Source organism: Cyrtonyx montezumae, unplaced genomic scaffold (genome assembly GCF_038088225.1).
Source record: "Cyrtonyx montezumae isolate F1298 unplaced genomic scaffold, pur_monq_1.0 scaffold_45, whole genome shotgun sequence".
NCBI classification, from domain to species: Eukaryota; Metazoa; Chordata; class Aves; order Galliformes; family Odontophoridae; genus Cyrtonyx; species Cyrtonyx montezumae.
Window position 1 is genome coordinate 265,014 of NW_027072051.1, and position 27,380 is coordinate 292,393.

At 59.9% G+C, this 27,380-nt stretch overlaps 1 protein-coding gene across 2 annotated transcripts; it reads left to right on the forward strand.

Annotated features, from left to right (window-relative positions):
• Window positions 1–1,106: 1,106 nt before the first annotated feature.
• Window positions 1,107–27,163, forward strand: KIF21B (kinesin family member 21B). Of its 2 annotated transcripts, XM_065747531.1 has the most exons (35): window positions 1,107–1,179; window positions 8,936–9,158; window positions 9,419–9,601; window positions 10,049–10,198; window positions 10,370–10,504; window positions 10,846–11,013; window positions 11,290–11,405; window positions 11,839–12,034; window positions 12,607–12,796; window positions 12,905–12,968; window positions 13,294–13,509; window positions 13,791–13,872; window positions 14,024–14,147; window positions 14,299–14,490; window positions 14,927–15,126; window positions 15,328–15,435; window positions 15,848–15,916; window positions 16,226–16,455; window positions 16,786–16,933; window positions 17,007–17,201; window positions 17,632–17,733; window positions 17,840–18,005; window positions 18,278–18,338; window positions 18,631–18,688; window positions 18,930–19,135; window positions 19,583–19,657; window positions 19,761–19,874; window positions 20,515–20,553; window positions 22,193–22,329; window positions 22,596–22,776; window positions 23,031–23,195; window positions 23,644–23,761; window positions 24,678–24,848; window positions 25,259–25,458; window positions 26,452–27,163. In XM_065747531.1, exons 1-35 carry the CDS (start codon window positions 1,142–1,144, stop codon window positions 26,504–26,506), a joined length of 4,875 nt encoding a protein of 1,624 aa, XP_065603603.1. In that variant the 5' UTR covers window positions 1,107–1,141; the 3' UTR covers window positions 26,507–27,163. The 2 variants fall into 2 exon arrangements, with proteins under 2 accessions (XP_065603603.1, XP_065603604.1); XM_065747532.1 differs by lacking the exon at window positions 20,515–20,553.
• Window positions 27,164–27,380: the final 217 nt, after the last annotated feature.

Consider the following 27,380-nt stretch of genomic DNA (forward strand, 5'->3'; position numbering starts at 1 on the left):
CTGTCCCTGTTCCTTCTGCTTGCAGCCCAACTTGACCTGTGGGAGGACATGGGCACCATGGGAGGAGCATGGCTGGGAGCAGATCTGCCTGGGGCTGGGGACTTTGCCACTTGGGACATTGCTCTGTGGGAGGGGGTCTGCCTGAGAGCTCAGTTTTATGGACTTCAGTGCCCCAGGAGGAACGTGTCTGCCCAATGCTGGGGCAGCCCTGTCCCCCGGGGTCATCTTTTGGCAGGGTGCTCACTTCAGAGAGCATCCAGCGCATCCAAACCCAACACTGCTGGGCTCTTCCTTGCCCAATATCTATCAAAACGCAGCAAAATGATTGGTCCCAGAAGAACTGAATCAACAAAGTACGTCTGCTCTCCAGCAGGGCGTTTTGTTAACTTATTAAAAGGGAGATGGCTGTTACTGAGCTCCATCTGCAGCAAGGGCTGTGCCTGTGGGGGGGACGCAGTGCTGACCCAGGTCAGGACCTCCCCTCGACCCCCCCGGGCACCCCCTGAGTGCCGTGGGGCATTTGCTCTGCTCAGTGGATATGGAGGATGTGCTCCCATGACTACGAGGTGGACAGGGATGGTTTACGGGCGAGGTGCAGGACGCTGTGCGTCCCTTTTCGAGGCCGGAGGCTTGCTGCAGCCCTGCACACCCCGAAGCAGTCCGGTACACCCCAGTGCAGCCCGGCACAGCCCGGAGCGGGGCCGCTGACCCGGCAGAGGGCAGCACGGACCGACGGCCGTCTGTGTGTGCGTGTGAACGCGCATCCGCACGGGACCGCGCACCCCCGCAACACCTCCGCTCTCGGCGGCCTCGTGGCCGCGCTGCCCGTGGGCGGATCCCGTATGGCCACGCCCCAATTTTGACCCCGCCCCCCGACCCCGCCCGCCCCGGCCCCGCTCTCTGCAGCCGAGGAGCGGCGGAGCCCCCACTGCGGGAGCGACCCCAGCGGCAGCGCCCGACCCGCCCCGCGGCACCTGGGGCCGCCCCCTCCTCCCCCTTTACTCCTCCTCCTCCTCCTCCTCTCTCCCTCCCTCCCTCCTCTCTCCCTCCTCTCTCCCTCCCTCCTTCCTCCCCTCCCTCCTCCTCCTGCAGACGCGGATGCTTTCGGGCAGCGGTGGCCGCGGTGCGGGGCGGTGGGGGCATGGCGGCCCCGGACAGCTGCGTGAAGGTGGCGGTGAGGTGAGCGCGGGGCTGCGGGGCTCGGGGGTCCCGGGGCGGGTGCGGCCTCCGGGGGGAGGAGGGAGCTCGGTGCAGCCCTGGGGACTCCGTGCCCATCACCTCTGCGCCGGGACCCCCGAGCTGTGCCCGCTGCCCCCCCGGTCCCGCTCCGTACTGCCATGGGGCCGCTCCAACCCCGCAAAACTCCATGGGCTCCATCACTGAACCCCGCGGTGCGGGGGGACCCCTCGGGCCGTCTCCATGCAGCGGAGTTGGACCCCCTCCCCTCGGTGGAGTCAAAGGCACATTGAGGAGGGGGTCCCCCGCAACGTGTGTGTGTGGGGGTGGGGGGGGACTATGCAGCATCTCCGTGTCCTTTGTGCCGCCTCTGAGCTGGGAACAATGCGCCTTACGGCTCCTGCACCTAAATAAAGGAGCTGCCGGCAGCACCTAATTGGGGGGGGGGGCTCTGGGCTGGGGCCCTGAGCTGTTGTGTGGGCAGCGGGCACATCCCAAACCTTCTGCACACCCGCACGGTGGGGGATGGAGGCGGGATGAAAGTGGGGGGCTCTTTGTTAGCACTGGACCAGGCTGAGTGCATTCTGAGCGCTGCCGCTGGGGTCCTGCAGCCCGGTGCTCTTCTCTTTGCTTCTCTGTTGGGAGAGGAGGAAGGAGCCCCCACGCCCCCGGCAAAAGGGTTCAAGAGCCCATCAAGTGAGGAAGGCGGGGACGGACCCAGAGCTGCCATCCCGCGTGGCGTGGGCCGGACGTGTGGGTTCCTCCCCTTCGCCCTTTGGTTGCCCTGGGTGCACCGAGCCCTGTGCGGGGCAAGGGGACGATGGGCCCTTCCCCGTCCAGCTGCCGTTTCATTGCTTCCCATCGTGGGGCTGCGGGATGGGGTAGCTGTGTGGGGACAGAGGGTGCTGTGTTCCTGCTATGGGTGTGGGCACAGTGGCACCATGGGGTGCTGTGGTGGGACTGTGTTGGTCCTTGAAGGAGGATTTGCTGCCCTGGGTAGAGCAAGAGCACAAAAGATGCTTTGGGTGCAGTGTCAGTGATGAAGGGGAAATGGTGGGTGGGTGTATGTGCACACGGGCACCTCCCAGCACCGCTGCCCTGCAAAGGGCATAGGGCTTTTCTGCACCCCTCTGTTCACGGGGCTGAGAACGGAGCTGGGCTGCGGCCTCGGAGGTTGGGGAGTGGTGGGGAGGTGACAGCATCCTTGTCGTGTGGGGGTTCCTGTGGTGCCTGCGTGGTGACAGGACGGGGTGTCCGTGCCGGGACACTGACCCGGGGTCTGAGCAATGCTGGCGGCTGCGGGTGGAGATTTCCTGCTGGACGGACTCTTCCCATCCTCCATCTGTGATTTTCTCAGGATGGAGCTTTGTAACAAAGGCCCGGGGCCCATTCCCTTTCTTGGGGAGATGGAGCAGTGCTGTCAGGGATGGTGGCTGTGGGGCTGCTTTGGTTGGTCTGTTCCCACCTCATCCCTTTAGCCCTCGTGTGCCACGGGGTCCGGGCTGTCCTGTGCACGAGGAGGGGATCACGAGGAGGAGATGTTGCAAATACACAGCCTTCCCCCTGCGGTATTGTGGTGGGGTTGGGATGACCATGGTGAGGGCTGGGGTGAGAAGGGAAGGATCCGTCCCTCCCCCACCCTTTCCTTGGGGAAGCAATCCTCATTTGGTGCCATGCTGGGCACCGGGAGGCTGAGGCGATGTCGTAGCAGAGGTGAAGACAAAGGAGGGCTGAGAGTGAGGATGCTGCGAGACAAAGCAGGCAGCAGGCAGGTCGGGGGCTGGCGAGAAACAGCCTCTCGCCCCACTGCTTTTGTGTCAGAGCAGCCCCGGGGGCCTGGAGCTGGGTCCCCTCCCCAGCACAGCGAGGTTTCTCTTTGTGTGGCACCCTCCCAGGAGCAGCGGAGCTGCAGGAGCCCCCAGACCCCCACCTGCCATGCAATCCCTGCAGTCCCAGCTCCTGGGATGGGGTAGTGATGAGGAGGATTAATACCTTTGGGGTGTGGCAGAATGGGGACAGAATCTCTCTTTTGTCCCTTTGCAATAACGTGAAGGTGCAGCTGTGCTCTATCACTGCTGTTGGTGGGATCGAGGTGGGCTCACCGATGTGGGGAAAGGGGATGATGGTGGGTGCTGGGATTTTGGAGGAAGGTGCTGTGTGCTGCTGGGGTTACATGGGTGATGTGCACGGTCCCACTGCCGTCAGGAGGAGCTGCAGCCACCGGGACCCAACTCTGGTGTCTCCAGAGCCGCCCTGTCCCTGGTGATCCCTGGTTCCTGCTGTTGTCCTGCCCTGGCACGAGGAGGCAGGGAGATGTTGCGGCTTAAATCTCTTCTGTTCCCCCTCTGAGATCCCCAGCAGGCACTGGGGTCCCGCAGAGCTGGATGCTGGGGGGGGTTATTTAGGGCACGGGGGGGTGTGTTCACGCTTCCTGTGTGCCTGCAGTGAGATGGCTGGTGGCTGCTGCAGCGCTGCCGTCAGCACGGAGGGACGCAGGCCCAGTGGCTGCTGCTGGCCTCGCGGCGAGCTGGTGGCTGCAGGCAGGGCTGCCTTCCCTTTGCCAGCAGTGCGATGCATTGCTTTGCGGGTGCCTCGGGGCTGCCTGGAGCGGGAGGGGCTGAGCCAAGTGCTCTGTGCCACATTCGGGGGCCGTGCAGGGATCCCAGGGCCCCTCGTGCTTTGGGTGCTCACTTGGAGACCGGGGGAGGCACAGCGTCTGCTTCCTTCTGCTGGTGACCTTCACAGTGAGTGCTGCAGCTCGCTCTGCAGCTCCTGCTCCATCCTGGAGCACATTGGTTACCCGGGGGCTGGGGGTACTGCTCTGCTGGGTGTGTGGGCTTGCAAGCAACTCCAGTGGCTGCAGAGAGCTGTGTTCTGGGGCTGGTGGGCAGACAGAGCCCTGCTCCCCACGGTGTGTGGCTTTGCTGTGTCAGGAAGGGCTTGGGGTGTGTAAACCTGGAGAGTGTTCAGGGACAGAGGGCTGGGGAGAGAGGGTGGCTGCAGAAATGCTCCCCCAGACCCCCAGGGCAGCATTGATTGGGGGGAGCGCAGCACCCGAGTGTGCCCGGCCGGCAGCAGCCACTCAGGAAGCAGAGCTTGTGAAATTGGGGAAGGAAGTTGAGTCGGGTTTCAAGTTTATTTAAACCCTGCAACCTCCAGCGCTCCGCTGCTCTCATAAACACTCCCGCTGAGATGCTGCGTGCCCCTGCACAGCACCACGAGTCCTGGCTGCCTCCTGTCCTGGGAACTGATCCCGTCTCCCTGGGAGCAGTGATGGGATGTTCCTGCAGCCATCGCAGCATGGCCTGGAGGGCCTCAGCCCCGTGGGAACCGGGCTGTAAAGCATCCTGCTGCTGCGTGGCTGGGGCTCCTCTGCTTGCTGGGTTGGTTTCTCACACATGAAGCCCCTGGGACCAGCTCTATTTCAGGATAGTTTTGGATGTGGGTGTGGGGAGGTGTCATCACTCTGAGCTGTGGGTGCTGCCCAAGGGTGATGGCTCAGGGAGGGACACGGCACTCACTGTCATCATGGTGCTGTGTGATTGCCAGACCACCTATGGAAGGTGTCTGCTCGTGGCAGGGGTTGGACCTGTGTGTTGTTTCAGTTTTCCTTCCAACCGAAGCTATACTGTGCTGACATGACCCCCTGGGGTGACCCATAGGACACAGTTTTCTCGTGATCCTGTGTCACCTCCAGGTCTGAGCGGTGTTAGATCAGTGTTGCTCAGCTCTCACAGGGCTGTGTAGGGTGAGCTTATGACGTTTGGGCAGAGGTGGAGGTGAGAGAAAGCAGGGGATGTGCCTGGCTCCAGGGGTTACCGTGGGATTCCCTTTCTGTAGGCACTGCAGTGCTCCCTGGTGAATGGCACTGACCCATAGCTGCACCCCAAGACCCATAAGCATCACTGGCACAGGGACCCCGAACCATCTTCCCCATCCTTCGCCTCCCCCCGGCTCAGCCTCAGGCTCTGTCCTGGGGGAAATGCAGGGCCCAGGTGTGTGGGCGAGAGGGTTTTTTCTGCGCCTGGCTTCAATCAGGCGCACGCTTGCTGGCTTTTACAGCGGAAATGTTAGAAAGGAGATGGAAACATTGCTGGTGTGGGGGGAGCGAGGCTCTGCTGTGCGGTGCAGTGCAGAGGCGGCGGTGCCTGCAGCATTGCCCCGGGCAAAGCGGCTGTAAGAAGCTTTTAGTGCCTGCACCCAGTGCCCATCAGCGGGGATTTAAATCCTTAATGCCCCGGAGTACCAGGAACTTGGGGCTCCCTAAGCCGTAGGGCAGGACCGGCTGCGGCATTCCTGCGCCAGGAGCGAAACTGGGAGCGGGCAGAGCAAATTGCGGGAGACAAAGCTCCAAAGGAGAGCAAATCCCAGCAGCCGAAGCTCCAAACCACGCCGTCGGGACCGCGGCTGCCGGTCTCACAGGGGGAAGGCGATACTCCCACCGAGCCCGTGCTAATTGAGGAGCCAGCCTCGTCTTTTGTGCCCTTCCCACTGCCCCGAGTCCCAGGGGGGTGTTTCCTCCCCATTGCTGTCAAAACAGTCCCCGCTGTGTGGGGTTAAACAGCCGGCAGGTTTGGGATGTGCTGGATTGCAGGGGAACTGCTGCCAGGCTCCGCCAGCTGCATCCCTCTGTGAGGGACCGTCCCGAGTCTGCTGTTTGCAGAGTCCGTGTGGCATTACCACCCCTTCTTCCCAGGTGCACTGTGGGGCTGATGGGATCACCAGCTGCTGCTCATCAGCTTATGGGGCAGGGGAGGAGTGCAGGGACTTTGCAAACCTGGCCCACTCCTGATGCCCTCCAGGTGATGCTCTGGGTAAAGCTCAATCCCTTCTTCCCCCAGGCTTCCCCAGCCCTTTCCTGTGGCCTTGGGTTGGGGTCCCCCAGGTGTGGGGTTCCTGTGCAGGCAGTGTCCCTGTTCCACTGCAGGTCCTGGTCCTGAGCAGATGGTGCAGCTCAGGGCCGGTGTGCTCCTGCCAGAGCTAATGAGCAGCACATGGTGGCTGCCAGGGCCTGATTGAAAGGTTTCCCTAAGCCTGAGGATTAGGGGGCCCAGGGTCCTCTGGGGCTCACAGCAGTGGGGATTGCCCCATGGAGCTGGGCACAGCCAGCACCCCCATGCTTGTGGCAAGCAGAGGGTCTTTGTTGGGGTCACTTTGGGGATGGATATAGTGTGGTGGCAGGTCCCTGTTGCTGAGCTGTGTCCAGTGGATCTCCATCGACTCCTTGGCACTGCAGGGCTGTGGGTCCTGGCAGCCAGCCCTGCTGTGTCCTTGGTGCAGCCACACGCAGCTGTGGAGGAAGGCTGAGCCCTTCCCATGCTGTGCTTGCTCCTACTGGGAAATGCCTTGCTATATCTCTTAATCTGAGTGTTTTCTGACCAGACCTGGCAATCCCAGGGGAGCCTTATTCAATTTTCTCTGATTGCTGAGCTGCTTCCCTGCTGCGGTAATTAAATGCTTAACTTTGTCTTGATTTGGGTCCAGAGCAACCTGTGTGCCAACAGCCGCCTCTGGGCAGCAAGCGTTCTCCCAGGACTCAGTGGAGTGGGGATGGGGTCTTGTCCTCGTTAGGACCCCATGGGACCAGGCCATACTGAATTGATGCTTTGGGAGCCACAGTCTGCTGGTGAGGATGTGACTGCAGCCATCCACTTCACTCAAATTGAACCTTCCTGTGCTTTGGGGGCTGTGTGAGGTGTCCCAGATGGTGCAGCCCCTTTTCCTGGCCAAGCTGCAGGTGAAGCCCTGCCACGGGGATGAGGGCTGTACCCCTCCAAAAGCCCATTCTGTTGGTGGCGAGGCCAGAGCTGCTGGGTTCCCCCTGTGGGCTCTACCCCAAGGCAGGAGGGACCCCGAGGGCTGCCTGTGGGATCTGCCTCCCCGTGGTGCCCAGTGGGCACTTGGCTGCCAGCCTGGCCCCAACAGCCCAGCCTTTGTGTGCCCCTGTGCTCCCTGCCCCTGCGGGCGCAGCCCCGCTCCGCTGCTTCCTCTCGGATGCTCGGTCGCCCTGGCAGCCGAGCCATGGAGATGAGTGCTTTCACAGCCTGCCAGCATGGCAGGAAAGGGGAGGAGAGAGATGCTGTGCCTCTTTGTGTCCCCTGCTCGGCTGTGGGCCCTGCCTGGCACGGAGGCTGCTGCTGCTGCGGGGTTTGTGTGCTGGTGCCGGGGCAGGCAGGGTCCTGCTGGGTCCCTTGCCCCAGCCCAAGTGCAGGAGGGGCAGCAAGATGTGTGAGGGGTGGCTGAAGTGCATTGGTTTGGCCCAGAGAAGGGGAGGCTGATGTGATGTGAGCACCCTCCTGCGTGGCCTGGTGCTTGGCATGGTTCCTCCTGGGACAGGAGGGGAGAGAACCACAGGATCATTTGAATTGGAAGAGCCCCCCCCCCTCCCCTGGCTCCTTTTCTACTGCTCTCATGATGGGAGGGCTGACATTTGCACCCTGTCTGCAGCAGCTCCCACCCTGTACCCAAGTGGCCTTAAGTTGCACTGGGGAGGCTCAGGTTGGATATCAGGAACAGTTTCTTCTCCAAAGGAGTGGTCAGCACTGACACCTGGGACCCCCTCGAACCCCTGCAGGTCCCACAGCTGTGGTCCCCAGAAGTGCTGTGGAAGGTGCACGCAGTGCAGCTGCAGTGCCTCCGAACCCACGTGCGAATATTACACCGCCTTCTGGGGACGGAAGGGAAAAAAAAAGTCTTTTGCAGAAAACCGTGCCCTCATTTTTCTTGAGAGGAAGAATCTTCCAAAAATAAGCGGTTCCCGTTTGCTGTTGTGTCTGTTCCCCAGGAGCTGCTCTGCGTGTCTGGGGAGGGGGAGCGCGAAGTTGGTCAGAAAGTGATTAAAGCTGGGGTTCATTTTCCTGCGGGAGGGTGGGACCCTGGGAAGGCTGCGGGAGTCTCGGGCTGAGCACATCAGAAGCTGCTTTCTATTGTGTCTGCCGTGCGAAATATCCCCGCCGACACGGAGAGAGCTGCTCCCACGCGTCTGCTGTGCAGCATCCCGGGGGGGCAGGGGGCGGTGGTCCCCCCAGCGAGGCGTGGGAGCCCCGACCTGCGCTGCCTCCGCTCGGTGGCCGCCAACCGTGCGGCTTCGGAGGAATTAATAGCTGTGTTTATGAAGCGCCAAGGGAGGGGAGATGTGCAGTCATTAAGCTCTAATGAGAGCTGTTTGCCGGAGCGTTTGGCTTTGCGATCCCTTTCTTCACGGCTCCCCGGGGCACCCCGCCGCTTCCCGCAGCCGTCGTGTCCCCAAAACCCGGAGCCGCGCGGCCCCGACGTGTGCAGATCCGCGTCCGCGCGGCTCCTTCGGTGCTCCAGAGCCGTCGGATGGGGGCATCGTGGCTGCCGGCGCTCCCGGGGCTGTCCCGGCTCCGTGTGCAGGGCCCGCAGCCCCGGCCCGCCCGCTGCTGTGCTTCACACGGTCGCGTTGTGCGTTTTGCATTTCAGGCTTTGTGTAAACGCACTTTGATCTCGCTGCCTCCTGGGCGGGTGTGCCCTGGCAGTCCGGGCTGCTTCAGAGCGCGCTGCCCGGCTGGGGCCACCGCAGCAAATGAGCTGCTGTCGGCGTGGGTTGGTGCAAGGGGAGCTTTGTGCAGTGTGCGGGCTGTTACCCCCTCCTGCCTGCACTCTGTGCTGTTTGCTTCGTGCAGTGGCAGCGTTGGGCCTCAGCCTGGAGCAGCTGCAGTCCCAACACAGAGCGCATCCCCAGGGCTGGGCAGTGGGGTGGTCTGAGGCCGCTCTCAGTGCGTTCCTCCTCCTGCAGGATCCGACCCCAGCTGTCCAAAGAGAAAATCGAGGGATGTCACATCTGCACCTCCGTGACACCCGGCGAGCCCCAAGTGCTGCTGGGGAAGGACAAAGCCTTCACCTATGACTTTGTCTTTGACTTGGACACGTGGCAGGAGCAGATCTACACGACGTGCGTGGGCAAGCTGATTGAAGGCTGCTTCGAGGGCTACAATGCCACCGTGCTGGCGTACGGCCAGGTGCCCGCTCTGCTCTGTCCTGGGCTTGGGGCTTTCCTGAGTCTGCATCGCAGAAGTGAGGAGCAGGCAGGGAGATAACGCCGCTGGGTGCGGAGGGGTCGGAGTTGTCTCAGGGTTGGGTGGCAGCTGGAGCAGGGGGGGAAGGGGTGGCAGGGCTGGGGCGTGACCGTGGGAGGCAGTGTGCTGGGTGCTGGGGGTCCAGCAGAGGTGCGTGGGGTGGTACGGGCAGGTGTGGGACCCAGCCAGCTCCCCCTTTGCAGACTGGTGCAGGAAAGACATACACCATGGGCACTGGCTTTGACATGAACATCTCTGAGGATGAGCAAGGCATCATCCCGAGGGCCATCGGGCACCTCTTCAGCGGCATTGAGGAGCGCAAGCGGGCGGCACAGAGTCAAGGGGTGGCAGCACCCGAGTTCAAAGTCAGCGCCCAGTTCCTGGAGGTGAGTGGTGATGGGTCGGGGGTGGCAGCGTGGCCTGTGTTCTCTGCACAGCTCTCCTAGCAAGGATGGCAGGAGGGTTTCCTTGGCACGTTCTGAAGCTGCTCGTGGTTGTGCTGTGCCAGGCAGAGGGAACGGGATTGCTCTGAGCTGTGCCATCTGCCAGTCAGGTGTCTGAAAAGCTTTCCACCCCATCCTTCATGAGTGTTTTCCTCTGCACGTGTACCCTGCACACAGATCAGAGCTCACCTGAGCATCACCTGTTGTACACATGCAGACGCTCTCTGCATCCTTCCCACGTCCACGAGCGCACTGTGGTCACTCTTTGCTGTGCACATATGTGCAGACACGTGCATCCCAGCTCCCAGGACTGCTCCCACCAGTCCCGCCGTGCCAGGCTGTAGCAGCCTCCTGTTCTCTGTTACTCAAGTGCGTTTTTGCCCCGTGCAGCTCTACAATGAAGAGATCCTGGACCTGTTTGACAGCACCCGTGACCCAGACGCGCGTCACCGCAAATCCAACATCAAAATCCACGAGGATGCCAGCGGGAGCATCTACACCACGGGGGTCACGTCACGGCTCATCAGCTCACAGGATGAGGTGGGGGCAGCATCAGTGAGTGCAGAAGGGGGATTGAAGCCAGAGATTTGCTATGTGGACAGCAGGACAGGACAGCCCCAGTGTGGAGTGATCAGGGCTGCCAGGAGACGCTGTCCTGACTCTTTAAAAGGGCACTTAAAGGTTTTCTTTCTCTGCTGTGTGTCACTGCAGCTCATCCAGTGCCTGAAGCAGGGCGCTCTGTCCCGTACCACTGCCAGCACGCAGATGAACGTGCAGAGCTCCCGGTCCCATGCCATCTTCACCATTCATCTGTGCCAGATGAGAGTGTGTGCCCGCCCAGAGCTGGTGAGATGAAGGGGACTGCCCCTCCCCTCCTGCTTCCTAGCTGAGCTCTTCCTGGCTCTGTGTGGGTTCCCTGGGAAGGGGGGAGGGTCTGAAGTCTCACAGAGAGGCAGGGTTTCATCTTGTTTTTCTGCAGTCATAGAGAATATGAGCTTTTATTGGGAGCTAAGATATTCACCAAAGCAGCCCTGTCCCAGGGATGGGGTGGCCCGCAGCAGGTTGCTGCTGGGCTCCTCTCACCTGATGGTGGGGGGCTGTGTGCTGAGGGTCAGTGCTCAGCCTTGGGCTCAGGGGGCTCCTGCTGGGTCTGCGGCAGTGACCCCTCTGTGTGTGCCTGGCTGCAGGTGAATGGGGAGGTGACTGGCCTCCCAGATGGGGCCCAGCCCCCCACCGAGTACGAGACCCTCACTGCCAAGTTTCACTTTGTGGACCTGGCTGGCTCGGAGAGGCTGAAGAGAACGGGCGCTACTGGCGAGAGAGCGAAGGAAGGCATCTCCATCAACTGTGGGCTGGTACGGCCATGGGCGTGTGAGGGGCAGCAGGGGGAAGGCAGGGGCTGCCTGGGGACCTGGGTTCCTTTGGGTCCTGCCTGGAGCTGCTCCGTGCAGCTGGAGTTGCTGTGGGTTACATGCCAGGACCTGTAGGGAAGATTATGGTGAAGGCATGGCTTTACTGCTGAGGGCAGGACCATGGGGAGGAGGGATGCAGCGCAAGTGTGGAAATCTCCAGAAGATTGAGGGCTGCTAATTTGAGCTTAGAAGGACAGGGACTTTCCTTTGTGTTGGCAGCTGGCGCTGGGGAACGTCATCAGTGCCCTCGGAGACCAGAGCAAGAAAGCTGTGCACGTGCCCTACCGTGACTCCAAGCTCACCCGCCTGCTGCAGGATTCCCTTGGTGGCAACAGGTACGGGGAGCCTGCCTAGGCTGAGGGGATATGGAGTGTGCAGGAGCTGTTTTAGGACTCAGATGACACGTGGGCTGCCTGCTGTGAGGTGGACGCCTCCTGACAGGCATCATGGCATTGCAGATGTGAATACCTTGGTTACTCACGAGTCCCAGCTGCAGTGAGGCAGCTCCAATGGGGTTAGATGGTGATGAATACTCTGGAGCTCTTTCAGATCTGGGATGCAGCATTTGGTGATGGCATGACAGCCAGAATCCTCTGCCTGCTGTGAGGACACGTTTCTGTAGAGCCCTTTCCCGATGGCACTCTGTCACTGGGAGGGACCGAACCCAGTTTATGCCTCAGTTATAAACCATAGAATGGGTTGTCGAGGCACAGGGCTTGAGCTGAGTCCTGTGTGCTGAGTGGGGGAACCCCCCTTCACCCTCCATAGCCAAACCATCATGATCGCCTGCGTGAGCCCATCTGACCGCGACTTCATGGAGACCCTGAACACTCTCAAGTATGCCAACCGGGCTCGCAACATCAAGAACAAGGTGGTGGTGAACCAGGACAAGACAAGTCAGCAGATCAGCGCCCTGCGGGCTGAGATCGCCCGTCTGCAGATGGAGCTGATGGAGTACAAGGCAGTGAGTGCCCAGCGGAGGTGGAGTGGAGCTGGGAGCAGGAACCCTTCTTGTGTTTGGGTTGGGGCAGTTTTAGCAAGCAGGACCCTCCCTCCGTGATTCTCCCTCCCGTGGATCATGTGGTCATCTCTGGCTGTGTTGCGAGGCCCTTTCCCCTATGGAGGGTGTCCTGTGGCCTGGCCAGCTGAGCTTCACTCTGGGATGAGTGTTTTGATCACGGTGGGATGGTGTGAGTGAAGCTAAGACACTGTGAGGATGGCACTTTGCCATTGCCAACTGCTAAGCTGCCATCTGCCCAGTGCTCCGATGGGGTGGAAGATTGGAGTGGTGGATCAAGCTTAGGAGACTCAGAGCAGGGGTTCAGCTCCTGCCCCGTCAGTCACAGACCTCAGGGATGCTAGGGCAGAGAGAAGCCTTGCAGTATCTCTGACTCTGCCTGTTGAGTTCATGCTTTCCTGGTCCTTCGGTTTTTCATTCCCCTGCTTTGGAGGCCGGGGTTGCCCTCAGAGAGGGAGTGGTGGGGCTCTGTGTCCTGGCAGTGCCCCATGCTCAGCACCTGCCCTTGTGTCCCACAGGGCAAGCGGGTCATAGGGGAGGACGGCTCGGAGGGCTACAGCGACCTGTTCCGTGAGAACGCCATGCTGCAGAAGGAGAACAGCGCGCTGCGCATGCGGGTGAAGGCCATGCAGGAGGCGATCGACTCCATCAACAACAGGGTCACCCAGCTCATGAGCCAGGAGGCCAACCTGATGCTGGCCAAGGCAGGTGAGGCTGGGCACACACGCGTTGGGCTGACCCACCCTGTGCGGTAGGGACAGGCGCTGAACGCTGTGGGTGTCATACCTTGAGCCCCCTAAGCCTCTGCTTCTGCAGGTGACAGTAACGAGGCCATCGGTGCCCTCATCCAGAACTACATCCGAGAGATTGAAGAGCTGAGGTGAGCCAGGCGTGAGGTCTGTTGGGTTCTTTGGGCTGGTGGGTGCCAGCATCAGTGTTTGCGTGGCTACTGATGGATGGGGAGGTCCTGGTGGGAGTCCCTGCTGTCCCCCAGGGGCTGCTGACCCACAGATATGGGTCCAGCTCTGCCTCACGTGACCCCAGTATACTCCTCTGCAGCAACCTGGCCCTCCAGTCCAAGGTGTCTGAGCATGGCTTTGTGGTGACTGTCCCCACTTCACACCACCCTAAATTCAGACCACATCCACTCTGCAAGGGGCAGTGATGTGTCTCCTCACGGACCACTTCTTGCCTCTGCTCCCCAGGACAAAGCTCCTGGAGAGCGAATCCATGAACGAGTCCCTGCGCCGCAGCCTCTCGCGCCTCTCTGCCCGTCCCCAGTTCTCCGTGGGCTCATCCCCAGCTCCTGGGCTGGGCAGCCCTGCTGGCCCCGTGGAAACTGAGGCCTCTGACGTCCTGCGGCGTGCCAAGCAGGACCTGGAGCGCCTGAAGAAGAAAGAGAGGAGGCAGCGGAGGAAAAGGTGAAGGCTGTGTGATGCTGGGAAGGAGGGTGCCACACACGAGCCCCTCTTTGTCCTCTGGGGGCTGGATATCTCACTTTTCCCCCTATCCTTGCTAAAACCAGAGCACCCAGACAAAGCCTGGGCATGTGTTCCTCTCCTGGCACTGCCTTGATTGTCTTTTCACCCACCAAATATCTGGAGGTTGCTTTCCCCATAGAATCCAAGAGCAGGAGGCTGGCAGGTCCCTGCAGGGCTCATTCTGAGTCTAGGACTCACCTACACCCCACTGTCTCCTCCAGCCCAGAAAAGGAAGCATTTAAGAAGCGGCCAAAGCTGCAGCAGGACAACGGGGAGGAGACGGATGAGAATGAAGCAGAAGAGGTATGATGCTTCAGCCCATGGGCATCCTGAGGCTGAGTCACACTGCAGGGCCGCAGCTGGTTGGGATGAGCTCAGCTTTGGAGCAGGGGAGAGACCGCAGAGAGAAGGGCAAAGCCATGCTGCAAGTTGAGGTACGGCGCTTGTCTTTTAGGAGGAGGAGGAGGAGGACCAGGATGAGAGTGGCTGTGAGGAAGAGGATGGACGTGAGGATGAAGACGAGGACTCAGGCAGTGAAGAGAGCCTGGTGGACTCAGACTCAGATGCAGAGGAGAAGGGTAAAGTGCAGAGCCCAGAGTATGGGGGAGCATTTGCTGGACTGGGCTCCAGTCCTGAGAAGGGAGAGTTCCTTGCACCGTGGCTCAGTGGGGCCATGGCAGCTATGCTGTCCCCATATCTCCTGGCCTGACTGTCCTCTCTGGCCTCCAGCCGTGAATTTCCAGGCTGACCTTGCAGATTTGACTTGTGAGATAGAGATCAAGCAGAAGCTGATCGATGAGCTGGAGAACAGCCAGCGGCGCCTGCAAACGCTCAAGCACCAGTATGAGGAGAAGCTGATCCTGCTGCAGAACAAGATCCGGGACACGCAGCTGGAGCGGGACCGGGTGCTGCAGAACCTCAGTGAGAGCCACCTCACCCACGGGGTCCCATCCCGGCAGCGTTGGGTCCCTGTTCTCCTCCTGCCCACCTGGCTAAGGGCTGGCACATCCATCCCCTGCATGCAGCTGCAGGCTTTGCCATCCACCCTGCTCTGCTGGAGCAGCTGGGATCCCAAGGCTGTGCTCGTATTGCTGTGGGAGTGGGAGATGGAGAGACCCAAGGTGTAGCTGATCTCTAAGCCCAGCGTCAGCCATGCAGGCTGTACTTGGCTGTAGGTCCAGGTCCACAACTCCTTTGAGCCCAACAACTGGTGTAACCCACTGTCCCTGTTTTCTGCTGAGTCCTGATTTGTCATCCCACTGGGTGCCCCAGACAGAGCCCGGCCTGAGCAGCATGACAGAGGGCTCCGGCAAAACAGGAACAGTGACCCTTACAAACTCTCTCCATACTCCTGCAGGCACCATGGAGTGCTACACAGAGGAGAAAGCCAACAAGATCAAGGCAGATTATGAGAAACGACTGAAGGAGATGAACAGGGACCTGCAGAAGCTCCAGGCAGCCCAGAAGGAGCACGCTCGCCTGCTCAAGAACCAGTCCCGCTACGAGAGGGAGCTGAGGAAGCTGCAGGCAGAGGTGGCTGAGATGAAGAAAGCAAAGGTACCCAGGGTGGGAAGGGCAACCCTTGGGATCAGCAGCAGGGCTGAGACTGGCTTGGCCAGGCCTGGCTTTCTGCTCCACTCGAGGAAGAAGCTGTTTTCTGCTCCTGCTGGTGAATGCAGGATGCCTGCGTGGTGGATGGATGTCCTGGCTGCTGGGATCACCAGGTGCTCACGCAGGCATGACACCTTTCCTCTGCAGGTTGCGCTGATGAAGCAGATGCGAGAGGAGCAGCAGCGGAGACGGCTGGCGGAGACAAAGAGGAACCGGGAGATAGCGCAGCTCAAGAAGGAGCAGCGCCGGCAGGAGGTGAGAATCCGGCCTGCCCTGCTGCTGCTGCCCGACCTCGTGCCAGGGGTGGGCATTTGTCCTGCTCTGGCACTCCAAGGTGCTCTCACATCAGGCTGTGAAGCTCAAGTCTCTGCTGCACCCATGGTCTCTCCAGGGTCTGCAAATCCCCGATGAGAGCACGTTCCCGTGGGCTTCCTGAGTCTGGCAGTGTGGTTGTGTGATTCTGTGAGCTCCCCACCGTGTTCAGGGGGACAGGGCCATCAAAAGCAGCCTTGAGGCTGGAAGATTCCTCACTGTTAAATCACAAGCGATACTCGTGCCAGTGCTTTAGTCTTTGGTGGTGGAAATGCTGGTGCTGCTGCCATTGTTAGGGTGTCTGGGCAGCTTTTCTCTCCCCAGCAGGATCCCATGGTCTGTCTTTCCTATGCAGTTTCAGATCCGGGCTCTGGAGTCTCAGAAGCGGCAGCAGGAAATTGTGCTGCGGAGGAAAACTCAGGAGGTGAGGGGGGACCACATTCAAGCAGCCCTCAGCCCCGAGGGGGATCCCAAGCAGTGGCTCAGAGACACCAAATCGCTTGGCAGTGCCCACTAGGCGTGGGTCTCCCAAAAGGGTGGGAGGGTATTCATGGGTGAGAGTAACCAGGTGGGAGGTGGTTGCACCATATGCTGTCTGCAGGGCTGTGCAATGGCCCCAGGGCTTTGGGTCCCCAGAGCTCTGCTCTCGGCCCCTTGGGGAGCTGAAGTTGGTGATGGGTTTGTTCGGGGACAGCTGTCTGATGGCAGCACCCTCGGCCTGTCTTCTGAGCAGGTCTCAGCGCTGCGCCGTCTCGCCAAGCCCATGTCAGACCGCGCTGCAGGCAGGACGAGCCAGAAGCCAGCCATGCTGGACTCTGGTGCAGAGGTCTCAGCCAGCACCACCTCCTCCGAGCCAGAGTCCGGCGCCCGCTCCGTCTCCAGCATCGTGCGCCAGTGGAACAGGAAAATCAATAACTTCCTGGGAGACCCCTCCCCTTCTGCCAATGGGGCTCGGCCAGTCAGGTCAGGGCAGCGGTGGCACCGCGGGGCTGAGTGAAGGAGTGGTGGGGAATCCCAGGGCTCGTGGGTCTGCCTTTTGGCTGGAGGCAGAGGCTGGAGGCCAGCTCTTCTTTCTGTGTTTGGCTGGAGATAAACAGCACGGGGACAGGCTGTGCTCAGAGTGCTCTGCAAGGAGCGAGCTGTTGGAGCAGGGAGGGGTGACGGCAGAGGTGGGTAATCCAAAAGCGAGACGGACTCCTCCGATGCAGCCAGCACTTGGGCATCGTTTTGGGTAAAGCACAGCTTCCCAGACACTGAGGGTGCCCATGTGCCTCTGCTCTCCTCGGGCTGTAGGAAGAAGTTCCCCAAGAAGGGATCGAGCCAGACCTTCAGTAAAGCTGCCCGCCTCAAGTGGCAGTCGCTGGAGCGGCGCATCTTTGATATCGTGATGCAGAGGATGACCATTGTCAACCTGGAGGCTGACATGGAGAGGCTCATCAAGGTGAGGGTGGTGGGCATGGGGTAGGGGGTGGCCATGCCGGCACAGTGCCAATCCTTCTCCCTTCTCCCCCCAGAAACGAGAGGAGCTTGCACTGCTGCAGGAGGCCCTGCTGGGCAAGAGGGCAAAACTGCAGGCAGAGAGCCCTAAGGAGCAGAAGGGGCTGCAGGAGCTGAACGAGGAGATTGAGGTGCTGGGAGCCAACATCGACTACATCAACGACAGCATCTCTGACTGCCAGGCCACCATCATGCAGATTGAGGAGACCAAGGTGGGCAGGGAGATAGGAGCATCCCTGGGAGGGAACACAGGCATCCCAGTGCTTCCTGAGCTGTGGGAAAGCCGCATGCTCCCCACGTCACTGGTGTCTGTGCAAGCTTTTCTGGGGCCTGTACTGGAAACTGGCTGGGGAGAAAGCTGGGCCTGTCAGCACAAACCCCACATGTTTTGGTGTCTGGTTCTGACACCAGGCTCAATGTGGAGATGCACGGCTCCTTGCCCCCTCTGTTGTCAGGAGGTTTTCTGCTCTCCTCAGCTGGGCTGTGCCCCTGGGACAGTGGTTGTGCCACCAGCCGTGTGACAGTGGGGCAGTGGTGGAGCAGCCCCAGCCCTGAGCATCTGTGCTGGCTGCAGTGCCCGCTCCCCCGGCCCTGCCCAGTTCCCGTGCCCCCCAGCCTCATCCAATTCCTTCCACCTTCCAGGAGGAGCTGGACTCCACGGACACCTCGGTGGTGATTAGCTCCTGCTCCCTGGCTGAAGCCCGGCTCCTGCTGGACAACTTTCTGAAGGCATCCATCGACAAGGTGCTGCTTCTGCGTCGTCTGCGCGTGGGGGTTTCCCCCCCGTGGGCTGCCGAGGTGGGGAGCCCGCGGTGCCCGGCTGAGGCTGCTGTGCCCTTCCGTCCGCCAGGGCCTGCAGGTGGCACAGAAGGAGGCCCAGATCCGCCTCCTGGAGGGACGGCTGAGGCAGACGGATGTGACCGGCTCCTCGCAGAACCACCTCATCCTGGACGCCCTGCGGGAGAAGGCCGAGTCGCACCCCGAGCTCCAGGCGCTGATCCACAACGTCCAGCAAGGTGGGCCAGAGCCCAAACCGCCCTTCCTTGCACTGGGTATGGCCTCCACCTCTTCCCCGTGGGGTAGAGCTGGCCCTTCCGTGCTGGGTGCTCGGGAAGCACCAGGACGTGCCACCATTGGCATCAGCATCTCCTTGGGCTGCATGGAGGGTGCAGAAGAAGACCTGCCACCCCACAGCTGCCCGGAGCGTGCCTTCAGCTCCAGTGCTGTGTGCTCTGGTGGGGGCTTGGTTCCCTTCACGCTGCTGATGTGCCTTCTCTCTTGTGTGCAGAGAATGGCTACACCAGCACAGACGAGGAGGTGTCGGAATTCAGCTTGGCCTCGGATGGGAGGTGAGCAGCCTGCATGCCGTGCACGAGCGAGCGGTGGCTGGAGATGGGGCGGGATGCCACCTGCGGGAGCTGCCAGGAAGATATTGAAGAAAAAGGCACCATCTGCGCTTTCTCGTGGTGCCTAGCCCTTGGGGGGGAGCACGGACATCTCTTAGACACAAACAGACTTGATCGTCCTTTGGAGAAAGGGTGCTGGGGTGCAGAGAGTGACCTAGGGAGCCCGAGGGACTGGTAGCAGTCTGTGAAAGGAGTTCAGTGCTGAAGATCCAGCTCTGCCACCTTCTCCTTGCAGCGTCTCTCAGTCTTTCAGCATGAAGGGCTCAGCGAGCCAGGATGACTTCAAGTTCAAGGTGAGTTGGCCGTTTTGTGGCCCTGTTATAGGGTTGTTGGAGAAGGGTGGAGGGACATGTTTAGCAATGCTCTGAGGCTTCGTTCTGGGGTTGCTCTCTGGTGCTGTGGTGGGCATCCCAGCATGATGCAGGGAGAAGTGAACTTCTCATGGCCAGAGAGCTCGAGCTGCTCATCCTGCAGCTCTCTGGCTGTGCCACTTCTCCTGTTCTGCCCATGCCTGAGCCATGTGTCCTGCTCTAGGGAGAGCCCAAGCTCTCGGGGCAGATGAAGGCGGTGTCAGCTGAATGTCTAGGACCCACGCTGGACATGTCCACCAAGAACATCACCAAGTCCTTGGCATCCCTCATGGAGATCAAAGAAGATGGGATCAGCTTCTCAATCCGAGACCCTTATTACAAGGAGAAGGTGTCACGCACTGTCAGCCTGCCCACGCGAGGAAGCACTTTGTGAGCAAAGGGAGATGGCTCACTGGGCACTGGGAGGTTCCCTGGGTGGGACACTGTGCCCTGGATGTGGAGGGGCAAAGTAATGAGGATGAGCCAAATTCTGCCATGCATCCAGGTTAACCTGCAGCCATTAGTGGTGGGTTTCTTGAGCAGGCTTTGGAGAATGATGAGGTTTATGTTGGCACCCTGTGTGGGTGGAGAGAAGAGTGGTCCAAGAGGAGGGGAAAAAGGGGCAGTGCGAGGGGCCCTATTGCTGCCCTTGCTTATCAGCCTTCATGGGTTGCCAAAGGTTTCTGTGCTCAGAGGATGATCCTCTGATCTCATGATTGTGACACCAGGCAACCCGCCTTCCCCATTTGCTCTGCTGGGGGAGGGCATGGGGGTTCAGCACTGAGGTCTCTGGGTGGAGGAGGGCAGGCATCCACTGTGCTCTGTTTCTTTTTTAAGTCCCAGACAATCTCGTGTCTCAGACACGTCGCCTCTCACGAGGAGGAAATCCTATGACCGTGGGCAGCCTGCGAGGTGAGCCTGGCAGCGTGGGCAGGGGGAGGCTGGGCGGCCTGGGTTCGGCGGCTGCCAGGTGAGTAGCTCCCAAGCCGTGTTCCTCTCATCCTTCCTGGCTCAGGCCTCCAGATGTTGGCTTCACACCTCCCTCGTCCCCACCCACGCGCCCGCGCAATGACCGCAATGTCTTCTCTCGTCTCACGAGCAACCAGAGCCAGGGGTCTGCCTTGGACAAGTGAGTTGGGGTGGAGGGTCTGAGCGAGGGGCACCTGTGCAGTAACAGCAGAAACCTATCGAGTCCCGCAGAGGGGTGTCAGAGTGCAGCACCTGGGTTGTTCCCAGCCACCCTCCTGGCACCATTATTCCTTAGTGCTCCTCTACAACAGCAGCTAGATGCTGTGCAGGGGCCCTGCTGGGCTCATGCCTTGTCCTGTCTGCTGTGTCCCCTCTGAGCTGGCTGCTCGCAGTCCTGGGCTTTGGCTAAGCCTTGCATTGCCAGGCCTGGACCACAGGAGAATGCCGTGAAGCAGGATGGAGTTAGGCAGGGTGGGGGTTTGCAGGAACCAGAGGACTGGCACCAACCCACAAAGGCAGCTCCAGCAGCACACGGGGCAGCCGTCCTCGTGTGGGAGCATTGCAGGCAGTGTGGACGTGTCCTGACGGAGATCTGCTGTCTGACCCTCACGTACCTTCCTGCTCCTCTGCCCTTTCCTCTGGTTCTCTGAGTGTGCTTCTCTTTTTCCCTCTCTCCTCTCCTCTTTCTCCATGTCCTACACTGGCTTGGATGCAATAACAATCCTCCACCTCTGACTCCTCTGCTGCCTCTTCTAGTCTGGGTTTTCTCTCCCATAATCCTGCTAATTTTCTGCCCCTAGGTCTGATGACAGCGATTCCTCTGTCTCGGAGGTGCTGAGGTATAGACAACTTTCTATTTATTATCCCTTCCTCTTCTTTTCTCTGTCTCACGAGGTTGCTCTCCCTCGTCCCTGCATGCTCCACCTGTGCCTTGCTGCTTTGCCCATCTCCCAGCTTGCGTGTGCTGTCCCCTCTTGGCATGCCACCAACAGTGTCCCCTCGGTTGTGAGTTTGAACCGTTCCTGCTCTGCTCAGCCCCTGGAAGCATGAGCTGGGCTTTTCTGTGGACATGGGCCAGTTTGCAGAGGCAGCATGCTCCGTGCCATCCCTGGTGGGCTCTTGTCAGCATGTCCTGTCCCATCCCCTGGCTCTCCAGCAGGACTGTGATGCTGGGGTGAGCAACACTGGGCACTGTCAGTGTGTTCTTCCTGCAACATCTTCCAGGGAAATGTGTGCAGGTGTTCCCCGTGCTTGGCTGTATCTCTGCAGTGTTGGGTTTGGGGTGGGCAGAGCTCTTTGCCCCAGAAATCAAGTCACCACTGTGTGTAGCTCGGCCTGGGGGTGAAGGTGCTTGACCCAGTGCAGCAGAGAGGGTCCCCAGTGCCAGGACAACCTCCCTGCCCTTTAGGAGCATCGATCCTCTGCAGATGGGTGCCGTGCCCTGAGCTCCCACTGGAGATCTGGCACAGACTGTGTGCTTTGTCACCTTGAGCTGTTTGCTCTGATAACATCTCGCCCTGGGGAGCTGGGATTTCCGTTTGGACTCAGTGCCACCTCGGGACCAGTAGGAACGCTAGGGGTCAGTGTTTAATTTGTGAGCGCGGCTGCTAATTGAGAAAGAGATCGCATGCGTGCGACTTCCAAACCCAAATTAACGAGCTGACATTCATCCTCCTGACTAATGCAAACCTTATGTGGCCCCGGGCCTGCCCTTCTCCCGCCTCGTGCCTCATTTTCCCTACTCATAAGAGAAGATTTAGCATAGCTCAGAGCCCCAGGCAGTGCTTTGGGATGTCAGCAGGGAAGGGCTGCTGATGGCCACGTATATCAGGACTGCAGCATTGGGGCTGTTGGACCTCAGTGCCCTGAGCACTCTGATGTGGAGGTGATTGGCAGACGCTGTGCCCAGAGGGCTGAGCCACATGTGCCTTTTGGTGGGGATAGATCCTCTCCTGCCCTCAACCAACAGTGGGAGAGGGTACAAATGCCACTGCTGCCCTCTGTCATCCCTATGGTCTTAAAAGGAGTCCAATTCGTTACCAGCCACAGGCTGGCAGGCTCAAAGGAACTGCTGGGATGTGAGGATGAGGAAGCATTTGTTCCTGGCAGAGCTTCAGGATGGAGACAGTGCAGTTTGTCCTGAACTGAGCTGAAGCCCGATGAGCTGGGTCTCCTGGTTCAGGTCAGTGCTGGCCAGGCTCGAGTGGCTCAGCAGCAGCAGAGACCACGACCACAGTGTCTCACAGTCTGTGACACCGGGGCAGAGGCATGAGGCACGGGCTGCTCGTGGGGAGATTCCCAGGTTTTCCATGAAGATATTTGCTCAGATGTGCCTGAGTTCAGGCTCCATTGCCCTACTGGCAGTGCAGGATGCTCAGGGTGAGGCACCTCGTGCTTTCCCGTGCCCCTAGGACCACGCAGTGCTGTGCCTTTCCCCACGCCTACCCCACCACGCTTGTTCTTTCTTTCCCATGCAAGGGGTATCATTAATCCAGTGGGTGGCACCAAGAACGCCCGGACAGCCCCGCTGCAGTGCGTCTCCGTGGCAGAAGGACACACCAAGCCTGTGCTCTGCCTGGATGCCACCGATGAACTGCTTTTCACTGGCTCCAAAGGTACGTGGTGCACAGAGAAGATGTGGGGGTTGGTGGGTTTTCATGTGCTATGAGAGCAGGTTGGCATGGGGAATTAGTGGGCACCACGGGGGTGGCTCCTGGGTTGCTCTCCTGTCCGCCTGATGTCCCGGTGCTGGAGCAGGCTGGCTCTGTTCCCTTGGAAAGGAGCTGTGGGTGGTGGGAGGCACTGCTTGGGAAGGGGTGGATGCCTCCCTGCCGTGGAGGAACTCTCCAGCCCGATGCTCTCAGGTATATTCTTCCTACAGACCGGAGCTGTAAGATGTGGAACCTGGTGACAGGTCAGGAAATCGCTTCCCTCAAGGGTCACCCAAACAACGTAGTTTCCATCAAGTACTGCAGCCACACGGGGCTGGTGTTCACCGTGTCCACGTCGTACATCAAAGTGTGGGACATCCGGGACTCAGCCCGGTGCATCCGCACCCTCACGTACGTAGTGGGAAGAAGAGTGGCTGGGGGGGACCCTGGGCACTGTGGGCATCTCTGGCTTTGCAGAAGTTGGTCTCAGAAACTTCTGGGGTCCCACAGGCTGGAAACAAAGCCCAACTGCTTTAGCACCAGTTGGCAGCAAATGCAGTGTGGGAGCAGCTGAGAGCCAACAGCCCCTCTGGGTTCCTCAGTGCGGCCTCGGAAGCTCTGGCCTGGTCTCTGATCATCCTTTCCTCCCTCCCTCCCTCCTCTAGATCTTCTGGCCAGGTGATCTCTGGGGATGCGTGTGCTGGGACTACCACCCGCACCGTGACCAGCGTGCAGGGGGAGCACCAGATCAACCAGATCGCTCTCAACCCCACTGGCACCACGCTGTACGCTGCCACTGGGAACTCCGTCCGCATCTGGGAGCTGAGCAGGTGAGGGGCAGCACGGGGGCAGGCAGGACAGCTTGCTGACCCTGTGTGGACAGTGTCCATCTGAAAGGGCTCCCCTGGGGAAAGGGAAAATCTTCTTAGCTGTGGAGGCTGCCTGGAAGGAGGGCTTTCAGAACCGTTCTGTATGGCTTTTCAGGTCCCTGTTTTAGGACCCAAGGGATGTTAAGCAGCAATGGGGCTACTCGAGATGTGGGTTTCATCTGTGAGGAGAGGGAAGAAGTCTGGGCTTGGCAGCTGGCTGTTGTCGGGCCTCAAAGCTGCCTTCATCCCTCGGCACCACTATGAAACTGGTTGTTCCTGATGGTGGTGGCCCTGCAGGGACCTTCCTCAGGTGTGGGGTGCCTGAGGGCAGTGGGGTTTGTGCTGGGAGGGGGCCCTGGAAGAGCGGTGCTGCTGGAAGGGGCTGGCTGACCCATGGCACTGGTTGCAGGCTGCAGCCTGTTGGGAAGCTGAGTGGCCACATCGGGCCCGTGATGTGTCTCACCGTAAACCAGACAGCGAGCAACCATGACCTGGTGGTGACGGGCTCCAAGGATCACTATGTCAAGGTATTCTCCTCAGGCTGCTGGGTAGAGCCCAGATGTCATCCCCCTCTTCCCTGTGACCTCTTCTCTCCCCCTTGCCCAGATTTCTGGTTTTCCCAGTTCTGCATATGTTACCTTTTATTTCATTTGTGGGCAAATGCGAGGTGGGGAGGGTGGCTTGGCTTGTGAAGACGTGTGAAAGCTCACAGTGAGTAAAATGGGGCAGAATAGGGCTCTCTGGTGGCACATCTCTCCCTGGTGGCAGGATGTGTGGCAGACCTCAGTCCCCAAAACTGCCAACACTTACTCCCCTCTCTGGCATTCTGTGCCCTGTGTTCCAGCCCTGAAATGCTCCCTTGTGGAAGAAGAAAGAGGGTTTGTTCTAGTGCTAGACACAGGCACTGTAGGATGTTAGCGTTAGACGCTGCCATCCAACTGGAACATACATCCAGCACAGCCTGGTGCTCGAGTGCAAGTCATGCAGAAGGCAGGAGGGAATCATCATCAGGAGAAACGAGGAAGGCAGCCATGAGTTCTGATGGCATCTCAGACAAATGGGATTTCCCTTCTGTGACATCCTTGAGCAACAGTGGCAGCAGAGCTCTCCATGACTGCAGGAAGATGTTAGGCATTTGTAGAATTAAGTGATAGATCCATTGCAAAGTGCAGATGTAAGGAGTAAGTGCCTGAGATGTGAACCTGGAACCCAGGAGAGCGGTGTTCAGCCGTGGTGCAAACTCTTTGAGCACAGCAGGTACACACAGCTCGCTGCACCCACCCACTAGAGCAGCACCGTTCAAACAGAACCCAATCTCTCTGCTTTCTGTGTGCTCAGTGCTCTGAGCCTTGGAAGTGGAGGGAGGTGGCCAAGCTCTTTGAGAAGGGCTGACCTCTATGTCCAGAGCCATCTGGGGTCTCTCACCTGCTGTCTTCCCCCCAGGTGTTTGAGATTGCTGAGGGTGTGGTGGGCAATGTTGGCCCCACGCACAACTTTGAGCCCCCTCACTATGATGGCATCGAGTGCCTGGCCATCCAAGGAGATGTCCTCTTCAGCGGCTCCAGGGACAACGGCATTAAAAAGTGGGATCTGGAGCAGCAGGAACTTATCCAGGTCAGGAGGGGAGCATGTGGGGTAACGTGGGCTCCCCAGGGGAGCGTGGGGTGGAGCAGCATTGCTGCCATGGGTTTAGGGGAAGGCTGAGGGACCTGGGGGCAGTGCTGCCCGGGACTCACCTGGGAGGGCAACCAGCTCCTGGGAATCCAGTAGTGCATGTGCCAAGTGCCTCTGGATGTCTCTAGATGCATACTGAAGGGCACCCAGCACTGCCAGTTCCCCTGGGACATAGGCTTGCAGCATCTGTTGCTGCGTTACTCTCTGAAAACAGCATTCAAGCCCTAAGTGTTGCGTCTGGCTCGGTGCTTCGCATCAGCTCCGGGGCAGTAGCAGTGATCTGAAGCCCTGAAGCTGCGCGTGCATGCGTGAGGCTGATTGTGGTCTCTGCTCTACCCCCACACCTACAGCAAATCCCAAATGCGCACAAGGACTGGGTCTGTGCCCTGGCCTTCATCCCTGGCCGCCCCATGGTGCTGAGTGCCTGCCGAGGAGGCGTGATCAAAGTCTGGAATGTGGATAACTTCACCCCGGTTGGGGAGATCAAGGGGCACGACAGCCCCATCAACGCCATCTGCACCAACTCCAAGCACATCTTCACTGCCTCCAGGTGGGCCTCCAGCTCAGTGCTCCCCAGAGCCCCCGGGAGGTGGGAGACCCCTGGGCTGACGCTGACCTGTCATCGCTGGGCCTGGGTGGGTTTGCACTGAGCGGGGCAGGGAGCGATTTGGCAGCAAGACTCTGATGTCCTCTTTTCCACCATGTCCCTTTTCTCCCTTCCTTTTTCTGTCTCTCTCTGACTCTCCTCCTCCCCACCTCCCATCTGTGCCACAGTGACTGCCGGGTAAAGTTATGGAATTACGTGCCTGGGCTCACCCCTTGCCTTCCACGACGCGTCCTTGCCATAAAGGGCCGTGCTACTAGTCTGCCTTGACCCTCCTGCTCTTTCTGACTCTCGCACATGCACTCTTCTGTCTTTTCTTTCCCTTTCTCTCCCTCCATCTCTTTCTCCCTCTGTCTTTCTTGCTGTTGCTTGCTTTTGCTCTTCTCTCTGTTTCGTTCTTCCTCTCTGGTCTGAGCTGCTTCTTAACGGTATGAAACTCTTTTGCGTTTTTCCCCACTTGATAAATCCTTCCCAGAGGTGATCTGCCCCTTTGGCCCGGCCGTGCCCCCGCGTCGTTTTGTTTTGTTTTGTTTCTTTATTTTTTTCTCCCTCTTGCCCAGTGCCCGCACCTCCTGTGGCAGCCGTGCTCTGCCCTCACCCCAGCATGGATGGTGGGGCAGGAGTCGGCAGCCCCCTGCCAACCAACCCATGCCCCAAGGAGACCGAGTTCTCTGCAACACCACCGCTTTGAGCTCTAGGCAGAGCCCGTGCAAGGGCTGTGGGCGTCCTGCAGGTCACCACTTGCCTTTGTCCTCTGTTGCTGCCCGTGGGGCGAGCTGGAGGCTGAGCCCCATAGGGCCCACTGCTCCCCAGACAGAGCCTGGGAGCCCTGTGGGCTGCATGCTGCCATGGGCTGGGGGTGGGCAGTGCTTCTGCTCGTGGTGCTCATGTGTCAGCAGAGCTCTGGCTGACGCCGTCCCTCTCGCTTTTGTTTCTCAGCGACCTGACAGTGAAGCTCTGGAGTGGGAGGAGGTTGCCCACTGCCTCCAACTAGGAACTGCACAACGACGGGAACGCGTGGCAGGAGGGTGAAGGCTGAGCTACGTCTGCCTTGCTTCCAAAACCCCATCATCTATGGGTGCTCAGCCCAGGGATGGGAAGTTTTGTGCCTGACCCGACAGGGTGGATGAGATCCGTCTCATCCCATCTTTGAGCACTGACAGATCCCGGGAAGGGGCGGCTCTATGAGGCACCGTCAGCTCCACCTTCCCTCCCACTGCAGTTCCTCAGTGGTTTTCCAGTGACCAGAAAAGACTTCACCCCTCTGCTCAGCCACCCTGCTGTGCTGCCTGCCGGGTCTGCCAGGGCCCGGAGTCCACGCGAGCTCCCTGGCTCCTTCTCAGAGACACCCGGGTTCCTCCTGCCACTGTGGCTTCATGCAGCCCCTGCCTGGACGCGCTGCTGTGTCCCCGCTGCCTCCAGGGCTGGTTCCTGCAGGAGTCCTCCTCCGTTCCACAGTCTCAAGGCTATTTGAAGTCTTCTGGCTGGGACCAGAGGTCGGGTTGTTTTTTTTCTTTGGAGACATTACTTGTGGGATTCCTCTGCACTGCGGTGGATCTGCAGAAGGATCTTCTGTTCATTCTCACCTCAGCACTCCTGGCTCCAGCAGCTGGAGCGGTGCATCTGACCTGGCTCACCCTGAGCTGCTCTGCTCTGCTTCCAGCCCGACCTGCTGCACGTCCCTGCAGCCATCTCTGAATCCCAGCTGCACACTCTGCTGACCCTCTGCTCTTCCCCGTGTGCCCACTTTGCTCTGCAGTGGGGTTGGGCACATGGGGAAGGGCATTCTTGCCCTCAGCTATGGGTGCAGATGGGTGAGGGCGGGGTTGCACACTGGTGCTGCACGACTTCCCCCATGGCCACACACC

Bases quoted from the DNA above. Each gene is read 5' to 3' on its own strand.
- KIF21B (XM_065747531.1), top strand. From the start codon at position 1,142: ATGGCGGCCCCGGACAGCTGCGTGAAGGTGGCGGTGAG. The intron at 9,159-9,418 runs GTGCCCGCTCTG...CCCCCTTTGCAG, and splicing joins CCGTGCTGGCGTACGGCCAG to ACTGGTGCAGGAAAGACATA. The intron at 17,202-17,631 runs GTGGGCAGGGAG...TCCACCTTCCAG, and splicing joins TGCAGATTGAGGAGACCAAG to GAGGAGCTGGACTCCACGGA.